The 27,152-nt window shown below is 40.0% G+C and overlaps 1 protein-coding gene and 1 pseudogene across 3 annotated transcripts in view; both read right to left on the reverse strand.

The window, feature by feature from the left end:
- Window positions 1–27,152, reverse strand: part of EIF2B3 (eukaryotic translation initiation factor 2B subunit gamma) — a 124,425-nt gene that overhangs the window by 35,215 nt on the left and 62,058 nt on the right. For 2 of the 3 annotated variants that reach the window (XM_043574774.1, XM_043574776.1), the window contains exon 6: window positions 7,907–7,996. The exons of the other annotated variant lie outside the window; for it this stretch is intronic. In XM_043574774.1, coding sequence (XP_043430709.1) covers window positions 7,907–7,996 — 90 coding nt within the window. The remainder of the gene's footprint in view (window positions 1–7,906; window positions 7,997–27,152) is intronic. 3 annotated transcript variants of the gene reach the window in all.
- Window positions 14,740–15,266, reverse strand: LOC122480416 (annotated as a pseudogene).

Below are 27,152 nucleotides of genomic sequence, written 5' to 3' on the forward strand. Positions count from 1 at the left end.
ACCAGTAAAAATCCAACATTTGAGGGGCACCTGAGTGGCTCAGTTGGTTAAGTGTCCAACTTTGGCTCAGGTCATGATCTCACAGTTCATGGGGTCCACATTGGGCTCTGTGCTGACAGCTTGGAGCTTGGAGCCTGCTTTGGATTCAGTGTCTCCCTCTCTCTCCCCCTCCCCTACTCACACTCTCTCAAAAATGAATAAATGTTAAAAAAAATTTAAAAATCCAACATTTGAAAAAATACATAATTATAAGTTCTGATGAAGTCTGATATTTTTAGCATTTTTGCCTTGATTTCTGATTGGGTCCTCCTTGTGGCTACAAGCTTCCAGGGAAGGCCTAAAAATGATGTCCATGGCAAAGGGAAATATTTAGCTACTTTTGCATTTTGTTTTTGTAAGCAAATCAAAAGAGACTTAAAATCCTCTAAGCGTCCTCCACCTCAAGTCAGTCCTTCAAAATATTAATTAGGAAAGAGGTAGAAGAGGAAACGTACTTTTATAGGCCCAGGAACTCAAGTTTGCAGAGCAGAATTTTTTTTTTTTTTTATATTTTTATTTATTTTGGAGAGAGAGCGAGAGCGAGGGAGGGGCTCTCTGATGCAGGGCTCAAACACCTGAACTGTGAGACCATGAACTGAGCTAAGTCAGATGCTTAACCGACGGAGCCACTGAGGCACCCTTGCAGGGCAGAATATTAAGGGCTTGGGTTTTCTTGCCTCTTTTCTCATCTCTTGCAGAGGAGCTATAATTGGGAAGGTAAGGTGATTGCGAAGTTAACCCATGCTTTCTTCTCAGGCTTCTTTTTGTTTTTGCCTTCAAAGTAAATAGATATATATGGAATAGTAAACAGGACATTATTTTGGATTAAAAGGTACTGATTTTAGTTAAAGCTAGGCACTTGGTATACATACAGTATTCTGTGATACCCTTTTCCTCTTTTTTTTTTTTTAATGTTGATTTATTTTTGAGAAAGAGAGAGAGAGAGTGAGTGCTCAGAGGAGGGGCAGACAGAGAGGAAGAGAATCCAAAGCAGGCTCCAAGTTGTCAGAGCAGAGGCCGACGTGGGGTTCAAACACACAAACTGAGATCATGACCTGAGCCACCCAGGTGCCACTACCCTTTTCCTTTTTAACAAAAATACTGAAAACTTCTGTGAGAGTAAATTTTCAATGTTGGTGCTATGGCTTGAGAAAGAAAAACATGTTCACATCCTACAGGCTGGAAAGACTGTTTAGGCTTATGTCAATCCAATAAACACTCAAAGAATATATTTGGGTATTTATTAAATGTTTGAGTTAAAAAAAAAAACTTATGGTAAGGAGCACCTGGGTGGCTCAGTTGGTTAAGCATCTGACTCTTGATTTTTGCTCAGGTCATGATCTGAAAATAAACAGATATTTAAAAAATAAAAATAATTATGGTAAGTCTAACTCACTGTTTCAGAATTTAAAAACAACTTTTTGGGGGCACCTGGATGGCTCAGTAGGTTAAGCCTCTGACTCCTGATTTTGGCTCAGGTCATAATCTCACGGTCATGAGATTGAGCTCTGTGTTGAGGGCTCCACTCAGCGTGAAGCCTGCTTGGGATTCTCTCTCTCCCTCTCTCTCTGCCCCTCCCCTGCTCTCTCTCTTTCAAAAACAAAAGAAAACAAAAAAAACATTAAAAAAATTCCAGACTTGAAGGTATATTACAAAGCTATAGTCATCAAGACAGTATGGTACTGGCACAAAAAGAGACACATAGATCAATGGAACAGAACAGAAAACCCAGAAATGGACCCACAACTGTACGGTCAACTAATCTTTGACAAAGCAGGGAAAAATATCCAATGGGAAAGGATAGTCCCTTCAATAAATGGTGTTGGGAAAACTGGACAGCAACATGTGGATGAAACCTGACCACTTTCTTATATTATGCACCAAAATAAACTCAAAATGGATGAAAGACCTAAATGTGAGACAGGAAAACATCAAAATCTTTGAGTAGAACACAGGCAGCAACCTCTTTGACTTAGCCATAGTGAATTCTTACTAAACACATAGGTAGAGGCAAGGGAAACTAAAACAAAAATAACTATTGGGACTTTATCAAGATAAAAAGCTTCTGCACAGTGAAGGAAACAATCAACAAAACTAAAAGGCAGCCTACAGAATGGGAGAAGAAATTTGTAAATGACATAGCTGATAAAGGGTTAGTATCTAAAATCTATAAAGAACTTATTAAACTCAACACCCCAAACACAAATAATCCAGTTAAGAAATAGGCAGAAGACATGAATACATTTTTCCGAAGAAGACATCCAGAGGGCTAACAGACTCATGAAAAGATGCTCAACATCACTCATCATCAGGGAAATACAAATCAAAATCACGATGAGATACCACCTCACACCTGTCAGAATGGCTAAAATTAACAACACAGGAAATAGCAGCTGTTGGTGAGGATGTGGAGAAACGGGAGCCCTCTTGCACTGTTGGTGAGAATGCAAACTGATTGTAGCCACTGTGGAAAACAGTGTGGAGGTTCCTTAAAAAGTTAAAAACAGAACTACCCTATGACCCAGCAACTTCACTATTAGATATTTACCCAAAGGATACAAAAATACAGATTCAAAGGGATACCTGCACCCTGATGTTTACAGCAGCATTATCAACAGTAGCCAAACTATGGAAAGAGCCCAGGTGTCCACGGATTGATGAATGGATAAAGAAGATGTGGTATATATACACAATGGAATGTTACTCAGCCATCAAAAAGAATTAAATCTTGCCATTTGCAATGATATGGATGGAGCCAGAGTGTATTATGCTAAGTGAAATAAGTCAGAGAAAGATAAATACCGTGTGATTTCATTCATAGGTGGAATTTAAGAAACAAAAACATAGGGGAAGGCAAAAAGAGAGACAGAGAGGGAAGCAAACCGTAAGAGACTCTTAACAATAGAGAACAGAGTTGACAGAAGGAGGTGAGTAGGGGAGGGGCTAAATGGGTGATGGGTATTAAAGAGGGCACTTGTTGTGATTAGCACTGGGTGTTGTATGTAAGTGATGAATCACTGGGTTCTATTCCTGAGTTCAGTATTACACTGTATGTTAACTGACTGGAATTTAAATAAAAATTGAAAAGAAAAAGATAGTATAAGGACCATGTAATAGCATAAAAAAGGTAAATAAAATGTAAAATGTAAACTATAAAAAATTTTTTTTGAGTTCTTACTGTGCACCAACTATTGCTCTCAGCTCTTTACAAGTATTTTTCACAAGAATAATAAACGTCAAGTATTATTATTCCCAATTTTTAGATGAGAAAAGTAAGGTTCAGAAAGGTAAACACGTATCAAGATCACACAGCTCAGTTACTAAACTTCTCTTGTCAAAGAGAGTGCAGGTTTTCTTTTCTCCCCAGTTTACCTTATAGCTTTTCTACTTGGTCAGCTATAGAAATCCTCATCTCTGCTTCCACTACTGAAAAATCACATTACTTCTGCTGCTGATGTGAGATGTGAGCTATCATCACATCTCTTTTCATCCCATTTACCAAGCATATACTGAATGTGTTAGCAATCCTGGTAGGTATCTAATCTCAAAAGAATTTGGATTGAAGACATTAACATGTAAACAGCTAAAAAAAAACACAACTGAACAAAAAACACAGGGCAGAATATGTTGACTTTCATAGGTGAAAGACAGAAGATTGCCAAAGTGTCTTTCTGAAAGTTGTGTCTACCTGGTTTACTTCTATCCTCCCATCCCTAAAGGAATCATCATTTCATAACCAGATAATTATAAACGCCTCTTAATTACCTTGAAGGAGCCTCTTTCCCATCCAGCATGGTCTATGTTCCCCTGCCAGGTTGTACTGTTGCTCCTTCCAAAAGGGACTATTCTGTTTGAAGATTTGTAACTCCCTGCTAAACTTTCTTTTTTTTTTTTTAATTTAATTTTTAAAAATTTACATCCAAATGAGTTAGCATATAGTGCAACAATGATTTCAGGAGTAGATTCTTTAGTGCCCCTTACCCATTTAGCCCATCCTCCTTCTTACAACCCCTCAGTTTCTTCTCCATATTTATGAGTCTCTTCTGCTTTGTCCCCCTCCCTGTTTTTATATTATTTTTGTTTCCCTTCCCTTATGTTCAACTGTTTTATCTCTTAAAGTCCTCATATGAGTGAAGTCATATGATTTTCGTCTTTCTCTAATTTCACTTAGCATAATGCCCTCCAGTTCCATCCACGTAGTTGCAAATGGCAAGATTTCATTCTTTTTGATTGCCGAGTAATACGCCGTTGTATATATATATATATATATATATATATATATATATATATATATATATATACACATACTACTTTTCTTTATCCATTCATCCATCGATGGACATTTGGGCTCTTTCCATACTTTGGCTATTGTTGATAGTGCTGCTATAAACATGGGGGTGCATGTGTCCCCTCGAAACAGCATACCTGTATCCCGTGGATAAATGCCTAGTAGTGCAATTGCTGGGTCGTAGGGTAGTTCTATTTTTAGTTTTTTGAGGAACCTCCATACTGTTTTCCAGAGTGGCTGCACCAGCTTGCATTCCCAACTCCCTGCTAAGCTTTCAAAGCCTTGTACATGCTGCTTCCACCAACCTATTCAACCCCATCTCCCACACCTTTGAGATAAGGCCTCCACTATTCCAGCCAGGAATAAAGAATCTCTCTTGAGTACCATTCTAATTTGTCCTGTGTGCCTTTATACTTTTCCTAATATATTGAAATATATCACTTTTCAGTATAATGCTTTTAATCCCAACGAATCTGACAGGTGAAGGGTAGATGATGGGGATAAAGAGATAAGGGTGTTTTAACAGATCTTGAGATGGGGTGGCAGTTTGAGCTGAGACTGTATCATGCTCTATTGGAACGGGCTCTGGGAAAGTCCCATTTGGCAGAGCTTCTGGCCAGGAGCCACAGAATCACCAAATTAAGGCTTGTCCTCAGGGCACATACCACTGGAGTACACTTGCCAGGTGTGGGAACAGCTAACTGGTGGCCAGATGAATTACAAAGGAACTACTGCAGCTAGGGTGAAGCTAACTTTGGTGCAAAACTGTCTGCATATCCAGACATCAAAAGCTAAAATCCCATTTGGTAGTATTAAGGAGCACTGTTTGTTGTTGTTGTTGTTATTGTTTTAAGGTGTGATAATGGTATTGAGGTATTTGTTTAAAAGATAAAGACTTTATATTTTACATATACACGTTCAGATATTTATAGATAATAACAATTCAAATAATTACAGATGAAATTACAAAATCATAATGACCTGCTTTAAAATAATCTGGCATGCCAGTGGAGAGATGGGTGGTGACATATATAAAACAACATTGGCCATGAATTGATAATTGTTGAAGATGTGTGATGGACACATGGGATTTCATTACATTATTTTCTCTACTTCTGCATTCCTGTGAAGTTTTCCATAGTAAATATTTAAAAAAGAAATCATAATTTCTACTACTAGTGCATCCTCTTTCAACATATCAAGGCCAGGGCCTACTTCAAGACAGGGCCTCATTTTCACTTGAGAATAAAAAACAAGCCCTTAGGGGAGCCTGGGTGGCTCAGTCAGTTAAGCTTCTGACTTTGGCTCAAGTCATGATCTCACGGTTTGTGGGTTCGAGCCACATGTCAGGCTCTGTGTTGACAGCTGAGCCTGGAACCTGCTTTGAATTCTGTGTTTCCCTCTCTCTCTGCCCCTCCCCTGCTTGTGCTCTGTCTCTCAAAAATAAATAAAGGTTAAAAAATTAAAGAAACAAAAAACCAAAAAAACAACCAAGCCCTTAAAGGCCAAGAGTTAACTTCATTTTTGGAATATATATAGCCCGGACTGGTGACTGGAAAACAGGTCCTGAATCAATAATCAATGACTAATTTTGGCAGCATGTCCTTTGCTATTTAATATTTTTATTTTTATTTATTTTTAAAGTTTTATTTATTTATTTTGAGAGCGAGAGAAAGAGAGAGAGAATCCCAACCAGGGTCCACATTGTCATTGCGGAGTCCAATGTGGGACTCAAACCCATGAACTGTCAGATCATGATCTAAGCCGAAACCAAGGGCCAGACACTTAACTGACTGAGCCACTCAGGTGCCCCAAGTCTCTTTGCTATTTAAAAAGCAAAGCTCTCGGGGCGCCTCGGTGGCGCAGTCGGTTAGGCGTCCGACTTCAGCTAGGTCATGATCTCGCGGTCCGTGGGTTCGAGCCCCGCATCGGGCTCTGGGCTGATGGCTCGGAGCCTGGAGCCTGTTTCCGATTCTGTGTCTCCCTCTCTCTCCACCCCTCCCCCGTTCATGCTCTGTCTCTCTCTGTCCCAAAATAAATAAAAAAACGTTGAAAAAAAAAATTAAAAAGCAAAGCTCTGGGGCGCCTGGGTGGCTCAGTCGGTTAAGCGGCCGACTTTGGCTCAGGTCATGATCTCGCCGTCCGTGAGTTCGAGCCCCGCGTCGGGCTCTGTGCTGACAGCTCAGAGCCTGGAGCCTGTTTCAGATTCTGTGTCTCCCTCTCTCTGACCCTCCCCTGTTCATGCTCTGTCTCTCTCTGTCTCAAAAATAAATAAACGTTAAAAATTAAAAAAAAAAAAAATAAAAAATAAAAAAAAAAATAAAAAGCAAAGCTCTGCAATCTACTGTGGAGCTTAGGCTGTAAATTTCCTGAGGGCAGGGCCTATTTCTGCTTATTTACCATTGGTCCCACAGTTGATCTAACACAATGCCTGCCTCATAACAGGTGCTTAATAAATATTTGTTGATTGAATGATCAAACACAATAATAAGTTAGAGGGGAGCAAGGCAAAAGTGTCCTAAGGTGGGGAAATAGAGAAATGACAATCCCTGACAAAGTTTTCTAGGAATCCAAATGATTTCTTTTACCATTGGTTCTAAATGGGTATTCCTGTAGAGGTTTACCAGGTGTTGTGGGGATAAGGGTTAGGAAGCAAGAAATATACTGGGCACGGAGGAAAAATTCCCCTTCCCCTTAATATTCCTGTATATATCCAAGTCTATCAGCCAAAAGCATGCTAGTGTTTTTAAACTCAGGTTCTCAGACTTTCTTCCTCAGCTGGTCTGAGGGAACTTGGTGCTGTGGTACTAGCCCACTTGCTTTCCAGTCCACCAGTGCTATTCAAGGCAGAAACTTATCCCGCAGCCATCAAGGGAGACTAGCTGCTCCTCTCCTCCTCTTAAATCTTTTCCTACCTGTTCCTCTGAGGACTCTAAGTGCACTTACTATAAAAAATCTTTGAGATCAACCTCAGAGGAGTTTTTTTCCCTGGAAACCTAAGTCCTGTGATCTGCCAGATATAGTCTGTGGAGAGTATTTAAGGACCATAGTTCTATACTCAAAGGAAAATCAGAAAAAGTACCAAATTTGTTTTTTCTGCATTCATAAACATTCACCCAGTGAGATGGACTTTTCCAAAATTGGAGGGAAACTTGTTTTTCTCCACTCTTCTTGGCTAAGTCTCTGAAACCTTGCTAAGAGGGCCCATCTGTAGGATAATTGCCTAGGGGAAGGATACCTGCTTGGAGACAAATAGCACTAGAGCTAGGGAGCTCAATCTTGCAGAAGGAAGAAGAACCTGGAACTATGCAGAAAGAGGCACCATATGTTATGATTAGTATTACAAAAATATTCTGTTGGCTTATTGTAACACTGGCCCCCCAAATACAAGCAGGGACTCTGTGATACAGACAAAAATAACAGTATGCTAATAACACAATTTTATTTTTAAAACAAAGGTGAGAATCAACTATTACTTATATAAACAAGTTATCTAACATTATCAGGGTTTAAAACTGTTAACTAAGAATCAAGGTAGTTTACACACTGTGAGTTTGACTCTACCTCCCTCTTCCTTACTTATTTTCCATTAGGAAGTCCACAACGTATTTTTTCAAGCAGTAGAGATGGGCATCCACAAGGCCTGTGTGGAAATGTATTCTAGGGTGCCTGCAAAAACAATAAGAGAAAGGGTTCACAATCAAGTAACGTGGTTCTATCCTATTATTAGGTAGTAGGCATTAAAAAGTTTATAAGCGAGGGGCACCTGGGTGGCTCAGTCTGTTGAGCATCCGACTTCAGCTCAGGTCATGATCTCACGGTCCATGAGTTCGAGCCCTGCGTTGGGCTCTATGCTGACAGCTCAGAGCCTGGAGCCTGCTTCGGATTCTGTGTCTCCCTCTCTCTCTGACCCTCCCCCGTTCATGCTCTGTCTCTCTCTGTCTCAAAAATAAATAAACATTTACAAAAATTTAAAGGGGCGCCTGGGTGGCTCAGTCGGTTAAGCGTCCGACTTCGGCTTAGGTCATGATCTCACGGTCCGTGGGTTTGAGCCCCGCATCGGGCTCTGTGCTGACAGCTCGGAGCCTGGAGCCTGCTTTGGATTCTGTGTCTCCCTCCCTCTCTGCCCCACCCCTGCTCATACTCTATCTCTCTCTGTCTCTCAAAAATAAGTAAATATAAAAAAAAATTTAAAAAGTTTATAAGGGTCAGAGCCATGCTGCTCACACCCTACTCTGGCCAACATGGTGAATACTAGCTCTACTCCTACCATAGAAAAGGTCTTCTCTTTATAGAAACTCTATCTCACACTTTATGAGGCCTTTAGGTGAACTATCAAATCACTGACAAGTCACCTTCTTCTATCACAAATTCCAACTCACAATTCTTATGATTAACATTTTCTTGCTTTTACTCCAACTGCCCCACTTTCTGCAGGCCATATTTCAGCCATGCTTTCTTCATGATCTGGTATGTATTATTCCATTTCCACAGAAAATGAAGTAAAATTCTGTGAATACTCCCTAACTCCCTACTCTTATGTATTCATCAGGACTTTCCCCAGATATACTTCCTCCAGGAAACCTTCACTGACAACTCAAGTTCCTGCTCCCACAGCACTTGGTGCCCATCTCTATCAGTTAAGTTATCATCCAGTAAGGTAACAGCTTCCTTACTTGGCTCTCTCTCCCAACAGACTGGAAGTTCCCTGAGGGCAGAGATTTATCTTTTTTTTTTTTTTCCAGAGATTTATCTTTATACCCTTACCATTTAGCATTGTACCTCACACAGTGTATTTAATAAACAGCTGTTGAATAAACAAATGAATAAATTAGGTCAGATTAAGGTATTTGTTTAGTTGCTGTCTATTTTAGTTTGACATTTTGGTTTGAGCCTTAAGAAATGCCATGCTTATAATGTCCAAGGTCATTTTATTTAATAACAACAGACAGCTGAAAGACAGGAGGGAAGAAGCAGGGTAGAAAAATTGAGATTCCAATCACAGATACCTGATTATTACCTTTCTTCTACATTGTGTTACTGTGCTTTGACTGGTTTATACTTAAAAAAAAAAAAAAAAATTTTTTTTTTTTTTTACATTTATTAATTTTTGAGAGAGAGAGACAGGGCACAAGTGGGGAGGGGCAGAGAGAGAAGGAGACAGAATCCGAAGCAGGCTCCAGGCTCTGAGCTGTCAGCACAGAGCCTGATGCAGGGCTCGAACTCACACTGTGAGATCGTGACCTGAGCCGAAGTTGGACACTCAACCGACTGAGTCACCTAGGTGCCCCAGCTGGCTTATACTTTTAAGGAAAGTTATTCTCACGGGATCTAGATACTCTAGAAGCAATTTATCAAATAAGTTAAGGTGCACCACCCCGGGCTTCCACTCTTTTGGGAGACTGGGAGAAGCGGTAACAAAATGCTTCTAAAAGAGCAACAGAAGTTGTCAGACTTAGGACCCCATACTCATAACCTGCCTCCCCATCCCCACAAGCCAATTAATGTATACAATGAGGTTGAAGAAAGTAGAAGGTACTTTCCAATTTGAGATTCTTGAGTTCTAAGAAATTCCTGAGGACACAGAATTTTACAAATGCGAATGTGGTTACCTTGTGGTACCAGGGTTTCATTTGAAGTCCACACCCTGATAATTCTTTCCCTTGATCTAACCAATCTGGAAAGTTGCACTCTCCTGTTTAGTCCCTTGGTTTACAAATTCCTTGAATCATTTAATACACTCTATCTATATTATTTAATCCTCATAATCACCTCATGAGGTAGACATATTACTCTCATTTTTATAGCTGAGGTCAACTTGTATTATACAGACAGGAAAGGAATAACTTAAAAGTTCGAATAAATAAAAGTCTGAACAACCATCATCTAAACTTATCAATCCCTGTCATATATGGCAGTATTTCATATAGCATTTTATAGTTTATAAATGTTTGTCAGCTTTTTACTCTCATCCCTTTACAGTAGGTAAAACAAATAAAATTCTTCCATTTTTTAGAAAAAAAATTCCAAAAATTTAGCTGGTATACTTAAGGCTAGAGATTTACTTACAAATTTGGACTATAATGAAGAACAGAAATGGGTGATTCAGAGATTTTTCTTTTAGACTGAATTTGTAATGAATGTAAATCTTGGAGACTAATGACATTTAAATTGTCAAAAAGGTGGGGCGCCTGGGTGGCGCAGTCGGTTGAGCGTCTGACTTCAGCCAGGTCACGATCTCGCGGTCTGCGAGTTCAAGCCCCGCGTCAGGCTCTGGGCTGATGGCTCAGAGCCTGGAGCCGGTTTCCAATTCTGTGTCTCCCTCTCTCTCTGCCCCTCCCCCGTTCATGCTCTGTCTCTCTCTGTCCCAAAAATAAAATAAAAACATTGAAAAAAAAAATAAATTGTCAAAAAGGTGGTTTCCTTACTTCATTTTATTATTTTTGATAATAGCAGAAATAAGGATTGATATTTTATTTTTTTAATTTTTTAATATTTTTTTATTTTTAAGAGACAGAGCATGAGCGGGGGAGGGGCAGAGAGAGGAGACACAGAATCCAAAGCAGGCTCCAGGCTCCGAGCCGTCAGTACAGAGCCCAACGCGGGGCTTGAACTCACGAACTGTGAGCTCATGACCTGAGCCGAAGTCAGACGCTCAGCCGAATGAGCCACCCAGGCGCCCCAAGGATTGATGTTTTAAAACAAAACAAATAAAGCTAAAAACCTCAAAGAGGCACCAGCAAAATCTGGGTAATCGACTGAATGCTTCAGGTCAGGAAGATCCTTTGGATTTGTATAACATAAAGTAAGAAAACAATAAATGGAAATGAATAAGACATTTAGAAACAGTTGTAATTTTAGGTCTTAAAAGTTTTTTATTTTATTTTTTAAGATGTTTTTGATTTATTTTTGAGAAAGGGGGTGGGGACAGAGAGAACGAGTGGGGAGGGGCAGAGAGGGAAGGGAACACAGAATCTGAAGTAGGCTCCAGGCTTTGAGGTGTCAGCACAGAGCCCAACGCAGGGCTTGAACCCACAAGCTGTGAGATGGTGACCTGAGCCAAAGTCAGATGCTTAACCAACTAAGCCACTCAGGCGCCCCTAAAAAAAAAAATTTAGAGTAAGTTGGAAACTGTTTCCTCCTCTTTTAGTTTCTGGAAGACTTTGTGAAGGATTGGTATTATTTCTTCAACTTTTTAAAAATTAAAGTATAGTTGACAATGTTACATTAAAGAAACTTTTCTAGGTTACAGAGGTAGATAATAAAAGAACTGCGATTAAAACTTAGGTATGTGTGACTCTAAAACTTTTGTACTATCTTAAGTCTCATCTGTCTACCAACTTCTTTCTTTTCTAGATATATAATCCTAGGAATTCTATATAGATGAAGTCCTGCTCCAAACAGTTTCACATTTAAATTTGGGGCAAAGAGGCAGAATGCTTTGTTAGGATCAAAAATCCCTGTTTTTGTACTTGCTAAATATCCTACTTAAAAGTTTATTAGCTACTAGTACCATTCAAAAATAAATGTGTTAAGGAATGAGGTTCTCAGCATTGACCTAAGACAAGCCTCTTTATCATCCTGCTTCCAAGTTTTCTCATACATTCTGGGAGAACAGGAAAGCATATATTAAGAAATGCTTCCAAAGAAGCAGCTGCCTCCTCTGGGAAGATAATATTTATTTATTTATTTATTTATTTATTTATTTATTTATTTATTTATTAAAAATTATTTTTTAATGTTTATTTATTTTTGAGAGAGAGCGAAACGGAGTGCAAATGGGGGAGAGGCAGAGAGAGGGAGACACAGAGTCTGAAACAGGCTCCAGGCTCTGAGCTGTCAGCACAGGGCCCAACGTGGGACTCAAACTCACAAACCGTGAGATCATGACCTGAGCTGAAGTCAGATACCTAACCAACTGAGCCACCCAGGTATCCCTGGTAAGATCACTTTTAAATGTCTAGGAGCTGAAGATACAAGCTGTGTACCTGTGTTTCAATATTTATTTACCCCAAATTTCTCCTAATATTAACAACTTGGAAGTACTGTGTGTCAGGGACAAAGCTTTAAGATCTCTAAGGAAACTATTAAGGAAAACTACCATGCAAACACTGGTCATTATTATGCAGGTTAAGATTTTTCTGAGCTTTACTTTCATTGAAAGAAAACTGAACATAGAACTATGTGTGTCACCAACACTGTACAGAACATCTGGAGAACTAAAAGCTAGGAAATAAAAAAGCTGTTCAGAAAGGCAGTCCAGAAAGAAGGAAATACTCCACAAAGGATGAAATAAATACTTAACAAAACAAGTAATTACTGTCATTAAAATCATACCAATTTGCTCCCTGGCAGAATAAACTTAAGATTTTAAATATCCAAAGCTCCTAATGACTCTAAAAAGGCCCGAGTCTCTTTAGTTGATAAAAGGATCTGTAATTTCCCTCTAAAAGATCTCAAGGGATTTCAAACACTCATTTCCTTTAAATCTACAGAATGAGGGCAAAGGTCCTTAGGCTCAGGGTAATGTCAAAAGTTCTTGGGGCCTGTTCCCTTCTTCCTCATCCATAGAACCATTATGTGTACAGGAGGAAAGAAGCTGTTTTTTTATCTTGCTCACTGCCTAAGTTTTAGCAAAGGCCAACTGGGCATTCTATTTATTTCCTGACATACTCATAGAAGAGTAGAAAAAGGCTGATAGACAGGTAAAGGCGCAGTTTATAGTTGGTGTGTGTTAAAAAATTGAAATTTATCTTGACATTCCATGTGGATACACTATTAGACTTCCGGAATTGCTGTGAATGGGACCTGAAGGACTTCCAGCCTACTGGAAAAACAGGTGTCTACTATGAGACACTCCACACTGACCCAGTGAAGAAAGAAAGCGTCCACTAATCTAAACTGAGTATGTCCTAACAGTTTACATGGCTGCACAGAATGACTTTTTTCCGACTCCAAAGTGTGAGAACAGGAGAAGAGCAAGGAATGGGAATAGAATGAAGAAGACTCAGTTAAGCAAAAATTCAAAATACAAGAGAAACTTATTTCTAACATATGCTTCTCTTTGCATAAATATGAATGTTAACAGGTAAAGGAAATGTCAAGGATGGCTCCTGAATTCAGATGCCAGGGGAACTAAAGCTTGAAACAATGACTCATAAGAACCAGAAGCAACACTTCCAATGAGGATAAAAGTCTCCTATGATAACTTAGCCATCTCTAAGTGTTCAATGCAACATTGTGAAAACCTCCCACTCTATTTAAAGACCTTCAAACAATCACCTTCTACTTTATTTGGTAATCTTAAATATATTCCAATAAAGAAGTGTCTTTTCTCCGGCTAGAAGAGTCAGAACAAATTCCTTATTGTTTAATCATTACGTATTTTTGTTTTGTTTTTTGGTTTTAAAGTAAAAAATATGTTTACTGGAATGGTTTAGTTGTAGCTGACATTACAACGTTTAGCTTTATTTTTATTAAATAAAATTTTAAAGTTATTTATTTTTAGAGAGAGGGAAAGCATGAACAGGGGAGGGGCAGAGAGAGATGCGGGGGGGGGGGGGGGGAAGGAGGGGGTGAGAGACAGAATCCCAAGCAGGCTCTGCCCTGTCAGTGCAGAGCCTGATGTGGGGCTCAATCTCAGGAAACATGAGATCATGACCTGAGCTGAAACCAAAAGTTGGATGCTTAACCAATGGAGCCACCCAGGTGCCCCAACAACATTTAGCTTTTGTTACACCCATAAACATGTGGAAATTACAACTGCAATGGCAAAGCAATTGTAATGTGAGAAGAATCTTGAAAATATTGATGGAATGGCAATACATGTTTTTTAGCCTGATAATCTGGTACTCTACAGGGGCTTCTGGACCACCAGCCTGATCCTCATGTCAATGTGATAATGTAAGTCCTTATAATAACAGGATGAAATATTAATATATGGTTTAATTACATATACAACCAACTGGCAAGTATCCAGTTTCAAACTAGATCCTTGAAACATGGCAAAATAGAGGCTGGTTATTTTTGTCTTAACCATAGTTACTGAAAACTTCCCTTCTGTTAGAAGGGAAGAAGATAACTGGACATTCTCAGTGATCCCATTTGAAGTGATACTTGCCTCTTATTTTCTTGAAAAAGAAGTTTTGAAAGTTATATACATAGGTTTCATTTAAATTATGCAGCAATCTTTTATTATTGCTATTCAGATTTTGTTTAATGAAAATCTCTGTCACCAAATCAAGTATGATATTTCACGACTATAAGAATGATAATTAGGGGCATGTAGACGGCTCAGTCAGTTAAGCATCCGACTTCGGCTCAAGTCATGATCTCACGGTTCATGGGTTTGAGCTCCACATCGGGCTCTATGCTGACAGCTCAGAGCCTGGAGCCTGCTTCAGACTATCTCCCTCTCTCTTTGCCCCACCCCTGCTTGCACTCTGTCTCTCTCAAAAATAAATAAACATTAAAAAAATGATACTCATTAGCAAAAGGATAACAGCAACCAACGCCATGATGGCTTTTATTCTGCATCCACGCCATCACATTTGCCTTTGAAACTGTGTGGATATGCTGCTAAAAACAACTGCATTACCTGATAAGTTTTCTATATCACACAGAGGATGGAGAGAGGGATTAAATGATATAACAGGATTCTTTAATCTTTGTACTATTTTCTTGCATGACATCAATAACTTCAGCCACCTGATTCTGAATATACTTAATTGTATCACTTCTAGGTCTAAATCTTGGTTCAGATGGTCCCTTTAGAAAAAAGTACTCTTCTTCATCTGAATCCTCTTCCAAAAGATTTCTCCCTTCACTCTTCGCGGAGCCAGTGACATCATCATCATTTAGGTGGCACTTGAACTTGGGAGGCATACTTTTTATTTTTATTTTACATTTATTTATTTTTGAGAGACAGAGTGAGACAGTACATGAGTGGGGGAGGGGCAGAGAGAGAAGGAGACACAGAATCTGAAGCAGGCTCCAGGCTCTGAGCAAGCTGTCAGTACAGAGCCTGGTGCAGGGCTCGAACTCTGCATTATGAATTATGAGACCACAACCTGAGCCGAAGTCAGACACTCAACCAACTGAGCCACCCAGGCGCCCCAAGAGGCATACTTTTTGCCCAAGAAGTACTTTTCTGTTTCCCAGAATAAGTATTCACCACCTGAGCTCCTGGGGGTAGGCAGCACTGGGAGGGTGGGGGAAAGAGTGGGAAGTGCAGGAAGAAAGCGGGGCAGGGGGAGACAGTGGGCACAGACCTGGGGGCTGCTCCACCACAGCTGCATACATAATCATTAGAGTTTAAAAGAAACTAGAGACCAAGGTTTCTTAGAAGTAACTATCTATAATTCTATCTATAATTCTAATGAGACAGATTTTGGGGCAAGAATTCAGTTGCATAGCTACCTGGTAGCTATTTAATAGGAAGGCACGCACTTGCCACACCACCCCAAATGTCAGATCTTGGTGGCACTGTAAGTGGCAGGAATGACAGACTGATGATCATCAGGTGTGCACATGGAGTTCCAAACCAAAGGTCTGCCTGTGCAGCAGAGTGGGCTATGGCACTCTTGGTGCTCAGGCTCCATCCAAGAAAAGCAGTTGTACTGAAGTGAAAGCCCTGGACTCAAGTGCATCAGAGACTTCCAGGGTTGGAAGAGTTCTTTTGTTTTGTTTTGTTTTAAACTTTTAATGTTTATTTATATTTGAGAGAGAGAGATTGAGAGAGAGAGAGAGAGAGAGAGAGAGAGAGAGAGAGAGAGGTGGGGGGGAAGGGGCAAAGAAGGAGACACGGAATCTGAAGCAGGTTCCAGGCTCTGCGTTGTCAGCACAGAGCCCGACACGGGGCTTGAGATCATGACCTGAGTCAAAGTCAGACACTTAACCAACTGAGCCACCCAGGGACCCAGAGAGTTCTAAGTGCTGCTCCTCATTGTACTGACAGAAAAACAAAATAAATTATTTTAGTCCATGTTAAAAGTAATCAATTCGCTCTTCCAGGCAACAGTCTCTAGCTTACATTCATTGAATACCTACTATGTGCCAAACATTTGGGACACAGCAGTGAAGAAAATGGACGTGAAAGTTGCATGAAGTGTACAGTTTGATGGAAATGAATTGTTATAAGTGTGCAATAACTGAATGGTAAGCAAAGAATGCTATGGAAGCATATAGTGAGGGACCTTGCCCAGGTTGGAAGGTGATGGAAACTTCCCTTTAAGCTTAGACTTGAAAGAAGAGCAGGAGTTAACCAGGAGAAAGGGGTGGAAAAACAGGCACTCTGGCAGAGAAAACAGTAGGTGTCAAGACCTTGACGCAGACTGGTGAGTGTGAGGAACTAACATTGCCCAGCACTGATAAAGCACAGAAACCAAGGTGGGGAGAGGCACAAGATGAAGCTACAATAACACAGGGCACCTGAGTGGCTCAGTTGGTTAAGCGTCCAACTTCGGCTCAGGTCATGATCTTGCAGTTCGTGAGTTCGAGCCCTGCGTCGGGCTCTGTGCCCATCACCATGTGGCAGCTAGAGGCCATCGTGCATATCCCTGAGGTCCTTAGCAAGATGAAGCTGCAGCCCTTTGTCACAGAGGCCAGTGTGGAGAAGGCTCTGTGGCTCTCCCAGGTGTCCATGCTGGATGCTGCCTTCTCCAGCACTCTGTCAGGGGTGGAGGGCTTTACCAGCCAGGAGGACCAGGAGATGTTGAGTCACACTGAGAAGCTTCTCAAGTGCTGCTTCACCATCGGCTCCCAGGAGTCAGAGCACAGCATCATCATCCAGGACTTCACCAAGCAGAAATACACGGAGCACGCCATCCACAAGGCCCTGCAGCTCATGTTCTGACGGGCGAAATCCAGCATCGTATGCAGGGCAAGGCCCTCTATCACCTCAAATGAGCCTTCGCGGCCTCGTGGACTTGCCTATACCTCTCGCACCGCCTGCACCATAACCATCGCTGTCCTCTGCCTCCTTATTGTCATCCTAAACTTCCCGTATGCTCTCCCCATCATAGAGGAGGCGTCCCCACCTGCGCTGGAAGAAGGAGCATCCCTTCCTCGCTGCCTCTGGGCGCCTGCCTCTAGTGCAGGTCCAGGAAATGTGCTTTTGGAGTTTGTTGAAATAATAAAGCCACGGTGTGTTTGGATGTCAAAAAAAAAAATAATAATAATAATAAAACAAGCCAGGTAGAGAAGGGTAACTGGCTGACGGAGTACTAGGAATGATGACCACAAAAGGAGAGAGGCATGAAAAAGAATGCAGAAGTCAGTGAACTATAAGCAACTCTCCATCATTTATAGGGTAGAGTGTTGAGTATGGCTTGTAGTGAGGGGAATGGTGAGATTAGGCTGAAAGGAATACGTATGGTTAGATGACTGAGGGCTATTATTAGATAATTTGTGCCTTATCTTACAAGCAATGTGTTCTTTTCTTCTTCTTTTTTTTTTTACTTTTTATTTGAGAGAGAGAGAGTGCGAGCGAGGGAGAGGGGCAGAGAGAGAGAGAACCTTAAGCAGAATCCATGTTCAGCATGGACTGTGAGATCATGACCTGAGCCCAAATCAAGAGCTGGACACTCAACCAACTGAGCCACATAGGCGCCCCACAAGCAATGTATTTATAGGTGTAGGGGAAAGTAGTAGAAAGCAAAGTTGAAAATTTGGGAGAGTGCTGGAAAAACTCATAGAGTAAGGTTCCAAGGGAAACAGGAAAATGGGGCAAAAGGTGTAAGTGAAGGGATCAGTCTTAAACAGGAGGAAGGAAACTTCTTCCTCTAAGGCTAGAGAAAAGGAACTGAAGGTGGGTCTGAGTAAAGATAAATTACGGGTATGGGTATATGCTGGGCAAATCAGTATCTGTTAGCCCGATTTTCTCGCTTAGCCTTAGCTAAGAGCTAAGAAGGAATAGGCCAAGTAATTTTCTAAGGGAGGTGGTGATGGTTGAGAATTACTGCTGAGAGAAGTGGAAAGGTGGTCCAGGAGAAGTGTAAGGCTGCAGAGTGGTTCTAAGGGTTCAGCTACAATCGGAACCATGAACTTATAGTGGTGCCAATTTACAACACTGCATAATATTTTTCCTGAAGACTTTAATAAAAAGGATGTAGGAGCAGACAAAATAGATGTTAGAGGGTTTATGAGGGCAGAAAAAGGAAAAGGACAATGAGTGAGGATATGGAGGGAAATGCCTGAAGTAACAGACCACAGGGACTAGACCGAAGAAAGAAATCAAGAGAAAGAAGAAAAAGAGAAAGAGGGAGGGAGGGAGGGAATTGAGTGACTAAAATGAAGGAAACAGGCTTCTAGGTAAAGACAGCAGATTAAAAACAGGTATTAAGCCCTATTCCTTTTGAAAGCTCATTAAAGTGATAGGGAAGGGTTTTTGTTGTTATCCTCATCGTTTTTCTAAAGGGTATAAACTCCAAGGACAAAGATTAGGAGAAGGGAGGACAGTAAAAAAAATTTTGGAAGCTGGAAAGCAGGATGGTGGTAGCAGATTTAGCACATTTAAGAAAGCTGAATCCTAGACCAGGCATAAGGAAAGCTAAGGAGCAACCTATTTGGACTGCAGAAGCCCAGAAATGATCAGGAATTGGTAGCACAGCTTTTACCCACATCGAAAGGAGATTGGAAGATTTTTCTCTGAAGTCTATAGCCAGTCCAAAAGAAAAGGCTTAAGAATACCAACATGAGAGTTTCTTTACAAATAACCTATCTACATCACTTTATAGAAGTGAGAATTAAAAGTACAGAGGAGTAAGAAAAAAAAGTCTCAGTGCCTAGGCTGGACAAGATACCTTGGGAAAGTTTGTTGATTCTGATGTCCCCAAGTCCCTCTCAACCCTTCCCACAAAATACTGCAAATTAGAGAAATACTTTAGGAAGTATAGTTGGTTAGTAGCACTGGGGATACTAATTTAGATAAACAGTACTTCAAGACTTTGCATATCTTTGGGAAAACAATCAAGGGCATAAACCTATTTCTCATCATCTGGAGTCCCAGAAACACAGATTTGGCCAAGCATGATCTTTGAGGTTTTGATTTAAGTCCTTGTCTTATCAGATATAAATGTCTAAACTTAAACAAGAGGAATGTGCAAACATTTTATCCCATTTTAAAAGAAATCCTTTAGAAGTTTGTTTTAATATTATCATTACACTTACAGTGAAAAACCTTCACTAGTACTCAAAAGAAAACAACATAACATTGGAGAAAAGCTACATGATTTTCTTATTAAATATTTGGCACAAACACCTTTTACGTATGAATTATTAAAAACACATGTCGTTTAGAAGTAAAACAGGAATTTTAGGGGGAGGGGCGCAGTGGTGGTGTCTTTAAAGGACAACTAAGCCAGTTTCATTCAGGGAAACTGAGGTTTAGAGAAATAAAGTGATTTGCTCAAGGTCATATAGCTGGTTTGTCTCAAAACTAAATTCCAAAATCTCTGGACTTTAATTTCGAGTACATGCTCTTTCTACCAGCAACATTCTTTTCCACCACATGTAATGCCTCTGTATCACTAATGCATGAGTTTGACATGTAGGAAAGGTGTTGTGCTTTCTTCAAATCTACTGAGGTTGTAGAATCTGGGCCCACTGGAGCGAAGTTAGTACTGTCTGGTGACGGAACAGCTTGCTGGGGAGACTGCCTCTGAACCTGCCTATAGGGATAGCAGGACTCTTACTCCAGCAAATGTCTTATACTATTTCCCTTTCTAGGACCAAACATGCCTGAGGTCCTCAAAACAGAACACTCTCTTTGCAATCAAGGAAACACTTCATCTTTTCTCAGAAAGGGAGAAAACAAAGGAGATGTACATTCTATCATCATCTCTTTCTCCTACAAGCAGTATGAAAAGTTAGAAAACTTTAAAACAAGAGGTTTCCGGCTCTCCTATATAAACAAAGTCCTTTTCCAAGATAACTTTGGTGTTTGTCCAATAGGACCTAGCCCCAATCTTTGGAAATTCAGTTAAAAAAAAAAAAAAAAGATAGGAAGTATCATATTCTCATATTCAAAAGTGCTTGAAAATCTGAATTTAATTAGTTTTTACCCACCATCTCACTGAGGCCAGGAGGAGCACAATACCCCTGAGAGTCATAGGAATGGGGGCAAGAACATTTTTACTGCTCATTTATCCAGCCAGCTGCCCTAATACAACTATAAACCAAAGATCCTTAATCATTGGAGTGTAATTACAAGTTAGAAGAATGGAGGGGAAAAAAATCTGCTAACAACCAAAAATATAATCTAGTTCTAAGAAACTGGTGTTAATGGTGTTAATGACACCAGTGCTGACCCAAGGTCCCAAACTCAGCAGCTGTGAGGGAAAAATACATCACCATCTGCTTTCATTTTCACCTTACCTCTGGCTATTTCCTTCTTCTTTGCTCCCATCATGCCCAAACCTTGCTCTCTTTGGCAGAGACCACTAGGATGAGGCATTTACTAACAGTCCCCCATATGGAGCCATCAGCTAGTTCCCAGGGAGGTTAAAGAGAAAGCAGGAGACAGTCTCCACCCTCTAGTTGTAATTAAGAAACGTATGACTAGCTGCTAAGAATTTAATGTCTAAGCTTGCCAACTCTAATATACAGGAAAGCATAAATATCAGTACTTGATGGATGCATAAATGAGCTAGGTCCTTTGTTTTACATAATAGACAATCACAATTGATCTTTCTGCATTCCAAAGGAAACAATCCCTTTATTCTTTGGAGTCTTGTGAATTTAGCAGTGCAACACTGCTTAACTTTCTAGGTCTTTTACCTTAAATCTCTCCTGCATACTGCTGTCATGTTATCTTTCCAGAATCCTGAATTTGAATCATTTCCCTTCTCAAAAAATCTTTAATAATTCCCCAGTATTCAAGGCCCTCTGTTATTGTACCAACTTAACTTTCCAGCCTTATCTCCTAATATTCTCCAACAGGGACCCTCAATTTGGGCCAAACTGTCCCTAAACAAATCTTGCATACCCTGTCTCCAAGTATTTGTTCACAGCCTTCTTTGTACGCAGGATCCAGCTTCTTATGTCCTTTTCCATACCTGATCTGTATCCATCCTTCAAGGCCCAATTATTCTCTTACATTGTCCTGACCACCTCAGTCCTTAGAGACTGCTACCTTCTCTAAATTCTTAGAACACTGTTGGCCATAATTGTTCAGTATCTGATACTGTTTGCTACTGTTTGTTACCCTTTTATATGCATAGTCTTATCTTCCACTGCAGCAAATAAATTCTTTCAGATGGTCTCCTGCCTCAGGGATACCCTTAAATACCAAAATAGTGGTTTGACCAGAGAAGGAAACTTCATAGACATTTGTCAGTTGAACAATGTGTTCCTGAAAAATAGAAAGGATGAGTAAATGGAGAAGGTCCAGCTCTGTCCCTAATTAGATAAATGATATGGAACAAATCCTTCTTCCTCTGGCTTTTAGCATCATTATCTGAAATACAGGTGACTGGACTAAATGACATTCTAGCTGCTACAGTCTATGATAGGATCTTACAAATAAGTTCATATTTTCAGAGCATTAAAAGATATTACTTAATTGTATCTTATGGTGAACTTTTCTAAGATACAAGGAACCCCCCCCCCGTTTCCTAAAATTTCATTTTGATACATGGACTCAAAAAAATTAATAACAAAACCCTTCTTTTTTATATAAAGAATTCCAAATTCAGTCAGCTATATCCTAAGAAACAAGCTGTGTTACAAGGTACCATCATAGCTACTCTGTAGAGAAAAAAAAGAGTTCCAGTGCGGCTGGCAAACTACAGCCTGCCAGTTGGATGGCCCTGATGTTTGTTTTTGTAGATAAAGTTTTATTGGAACATTGCCATGCTTATTTGTTATATCTTAGGATGCTTTGTGCTAAAACAGCAGAGTTGAATAAACGCAACACCATATGGTCTGCAAAGTCTAAAATGTTTACTATTTGCCCTTTACAGAAAAAGTCTGCCAATCCTTGTTTTATACCTCAACATTCATCAGAAAATACCAAAGCCCTTGATTACAGAAACTTAAATCACAGTTGGTCACTGGGTGATTTCCCATTCATTCAATTAAGAAATATTTATTGGGATTTCTTTCTTTTTTAAAATGTTTATTTCTTATTTTGAGAGAGAGAGAGAAAGAGAGAGGGAGAGAGAGAACAAGCAAGCAGGGGAGTTGCAGAGAGAGGGAGAGAGAGGGATCCTAAGGAGACTTTGTGCTATCAGTGCAGAGCCCAATGTGGGGCTGGAACCTATGAACTGTGAGATCATGACCTGAGGCGGAACCAAGAGTCAGACACTTAACTGACTGAACCACCCAGGAGCCCCTGGAATTTCTTATTTCTAACTAAATCTTCATTCAATTTCCTCATCTGTAAAATGGCATATAATAACGTCCACTTCATAGGGTTATTGTAAAGATTACATAAAGCCTTTAACACAATGCCTGACATAAAATCTGAAAAATGATGGCAGCTATTATCATCATTATCACCACCACCACTACCACCATCTTCTTTCCCGATGTCCTAGGAAAGAAAAGCAGGCTCTCTCTGATGGCCATGACCAACAGTGAAAGGAGAGAACTCTAGCCTCCCTTAGACTTCTTGACTTCATACTTGGGGAAGAGCTTTATTTTGATAGTACTCAGATTAACCACAAGAAGACAGGGAATGTTCTTTTGATACAAAATGGCAGTTGACTCCACAAGTCCTCTGACATCAGATATATCTAGAACTCAATATCTTTGTCAGAGTGTATCAAGAAAATAAATCCGTTTTTAATTTATGAATACCTCTCTTGACAAATTAGAGCTTGCCTGCAGCCCCAAACTTAAGCAACAACACTGTAAGACAATGTGAAATTAAATGATGCCACTGACTTATCACTACCTCCTAAATCAACCATCTATTCAAATTTGGTAACAAATTTTCTCACTTCTGAGAACTATAATTTTTTTAAAATATGTTTATTTTTGAGAGAGACCGAGAGAGCGAGCTGGGGAGGGGCAGAGAGAGGGGGACAGAGGATCCAAAGTGGGCTTTGTGCTGACAGCAGCATTCCCAATGTGGGGCTTGAACTCATGAACTGTGAGATCGTGACCTGAGCCAAAGTTGGATGCTCAACTGAGTCACCCAGGTGCCCCGAGAACTGTAATTTTTAAAAAAAAAAATTTTTTTTTCAACGTTTATTTATTTTTGGGACAGAAAGAGACAGAGCATGAACGGGGGAGGGGCAGAGAGAGAGGGAGACACAGAATCGGAAATAGGCTCCAGGCTCTGAGCCATCAGCCCAGAGCCTGACGCGGGGCTCGAACTCCCGGACCGCGAGATCGTGACCTGGCTGAAGTCGGACGCTTAACCGACTGCGCCACCCAGGCGCCCCATTTTTTTTTTTTAATTTTTTTTTCAACGTTTATTTATTTTTGGGACAGAAAGAGACAGAGCATGAACGGGGGAGGGGCAGAGAGAGAGGGAGACACGAGAACTGTAATTTTTAAAAAGCCTAAGAGCCTATACAGTTTTTTCTAAGTCAATCCAACAAGTGAATGGTGGGTGCCTACTTTTTTCTTTTTTATAGTGTTGGTCATACCTCTCTAATATGCATAATAGTTGTCTGAGGAAACAAGTAGGTTTTATGTTTTTTTTTTGGGGGGGGAATCCTTCAAAATGCTGAATAATGAAATGTAAATAATTCTTTGGTGGGAAAAAACAGATGATTTAAAATCAAGTGCCAATATCAATTGATAAATAATGGATATCTAAAATGTGATATATATCCATACAACAGAATACTGGTCAATAATAAAAAGGAATGAAGTACTGACATAAGCTACAAGACAAGTAAACCCTGGAAACACTATGCTAAGTGTAAGAAGCCAGCCGTAAAAGGCCACATAAGATATGATTATATTTATGTGAAATGTCCAGAACAGGCAAATACACAGAGATATAAAGTAGATTAGTTTTGGTTGTCTAGGGTGGGAGGGGAGGATTAGAGGAAAATAGGGAATCACTTAATGGGTATTGGGTTTCCTACTGGGGTAGTAAAAATGCTGTAAAAATCGATTGTGGTGATGGTTGTACAACTCTGTGACTATATTAAAAACCACTGAATTATTCACTTTAAATGGGTGAACTGTATGTTGCATACTTATAGCTCAAAAAAAACTGTTGTATTTTATTTTTTATTTATGTATTTTTTTTAATGTTTATTTTTGAGAGTGGGGGAGGGGCAGAAAGAGAGGGAGACAGGATCTGAAGCAGGCTCTGTGCTGACAGCAGAGAGCCTGGTGCAGGGCTCGAACTCATGAACCGTGAGATCATGGGCTGAGCTAAAGTCGGATGCGTAACCAACTGAGTCACCTAGGCAGGCCAAAGCTGTTATATCTTAAAAAAGAAAAATCACACCTTAGCTTATATGTTACATGTCAAATTTATTCAATAAAAATAAAAATAAAAAAATAAATTTTTAAAAGGAAAAATCAAATGCTAGGACTTCCATCTTCCATCTAAGATTTATAGAGCTGGAAAGAGAGTTGCTCTCATCCTAACAAGAAAAAATTGAATAATCCACAGAATTGTAACTTTTCTTGAACTCATCACAGGCAGAACTCTAAGCAGCCAGAACTCTAAGGAAAGACAAAAGCCTCCAAGGAGAGAGGAAACATCAATGTCAGCTCACCTATAGTACAGCATAAAAGTTATAGGGCTGCCTGCCATGTAAGTGGGTAAGAAGGATTTAGCTAAATTCTCAATAAATTTCTACAGGTTGAATGTGAGCTAGTATAAGAGGATATCATCCCAGGAATCACAGACACATAAGGTATTTGCACCTATTTTTCTCAAATACACAAAACTGTATACTACAAAGAGTAAATTTTACTGCATATTAAATGATGCCTCAATGAAATGAACTTAAAAAAAAAAAAATCAAGTGGAGTGTCTGGTGGCTCAGTCGGTTAAGCATCCGACTTCGGCTCAGGTCATGATCTCACAGTTTGTGAGTTCGAGCCCCATGTCAGACTCTGTGCTGACACCTCAGAGCCTGGAACCTGCTACAGATTCTGTGTCTCCTTCTCTCTCTGGCCCTCCCCCACTCATTCTCTGTCTCTCTGTCTCAAAAATAAACACTAAAAAATAAATAAAATAAAAAAATCAAGAGCCAAGTAATTAGAAACAACCTCAATGCCCAACACTGGATATGGTTAGATAAATGATGGTATATATTCATATGACAGATAATTATATAGCTCTTGAAAACCATGTTAAAAAACTAAGAAGACTGTGATAGGATAATGGGCCCTCAAAGATGTCCACTTTGGAACCTGTGAAAGTATTACCTTACATGGCAAAAGGGACTCTGCAGGTGCAATTAAGGTTCTTGAGATGGGTAGGTTATCCTATATTATCCTGGTGGGTCCAATGTAATTACAAGGGTCTTTATGAGAAGGAGACAAATAGTTGATGAAGTACTTTTTAACTGATGTGCTATTTATTTAAGATTTTATTTTTAAGTAATCTCTATACCCTAACATCGAGCTTGAACCAACAATCTCAAGATCAAGAGTTGCATGCTCTACTGACTGAGCCAGCCTCGTGCCCCTAATATGTCATTTAATTCTCCAGAATCACTTGGCCCAGAGGGTCAAATGCCAGCCATATCATTGGGTCTGACTGCAACACCACAAATCTAGCGGGCTGCCATTTGAATACTCTAGGGTATATTTGCCTCTGTAAACAGGTCTACAATGCTTTTTTTGTTTTGTTTTGTTTGTTTGTTTTATGTCTACAATGTTAGACAGATGCTGCCTACACTAGCTGGGGCCCTCTCCTTGTGATATGGACATGGCCTGCAGCCCCTGAAAAATGAGAATCAGAGCTCCAAGCAGCAATTTCTAGTGTTTGGTCTACTTTCATTATGCTTCCACTTACTCCTGGGGTGCTGGAAAATTCCTTTAGACTCTGACCAAATGATTATCTCTTTATCAAATATTTATAGAGAAAAGAGCAATACTATTAGGCCACAAACTAGTAAGCCGAACAGGAATAGGTTTTCAGCATTACATTACAATCAAACAACAAGCTTTTTAAAAATGCCCGTTCTATGCCAGACCAATTAAAGAAGAATCACTAGCAGTGGGGCTCAGCCATCAGCATTTAAAAAATACCCCCCACAGTTGAGAACTATTGGTCTTATGAAAAGGGTAGACAAGAAATCAATGCTTACAGCAGTGAAGCTGGAAAAACTCTGATTGAATGGGCATATGTTTTTTGGTACATGCTCAGTCAGGAGTTTTAAGAGGCATACATGTTACTAGTTAACTTTCAACATAGTTTTTTTCTTTTAAATGTTTGTTTGTTTATTTATTTAGAAAGCGAGCGCACACACGTGCACAAGTCAGGAAGGCACTGAGAGAGGGAGAGAGAGAGAGAATCCCAAGTAGGTTCCACACCACCAGTGCAGAGCCCGATGCAGGGCTTGAACCCACAAGCCGCGAGATCATGACCTGAGCAGAAGTCAGACACTTAACTGACTGAGCCACCCAGGTACCCTGCATCATAGTTTTTATACATGCACATGTCAATGCATAGGGCTTGCTTCTTGAGAAAGAAAACAATTTAATCATCCAGGCAGTTTAATTCTACAACTGCAAAAAGGATCACCCCGAGGGTTTTGCTTTATCAGGCAGTAGCAAACCATGGGGAAAACGATTATTCTGTGTTCAAGGCTGAATTCTTAAGAAGTGAGATGAGACAGTATTTGGGGTGCAAGATGCTTATTAGGGATCAATACCCATGAAGGGAAGAGGAGGAAGCAAG

Source organism: Prionailurus bengalensis, chromosome C1 (assembly GCF_016509475.1).
Source record: "Prionailurus bengalensis isolate Pbe53 chromosome C1, Fcat_Pben_1.1_paternal_pri, whole genome shotgun sequence".
In the NCBI taxonomy this organism is placed as follows: Eukaryota; Metazoa; Chordata; class Mammalia; order Carnivora; family Felidae; genus Prionailurus; species Prionailurus bengalensis.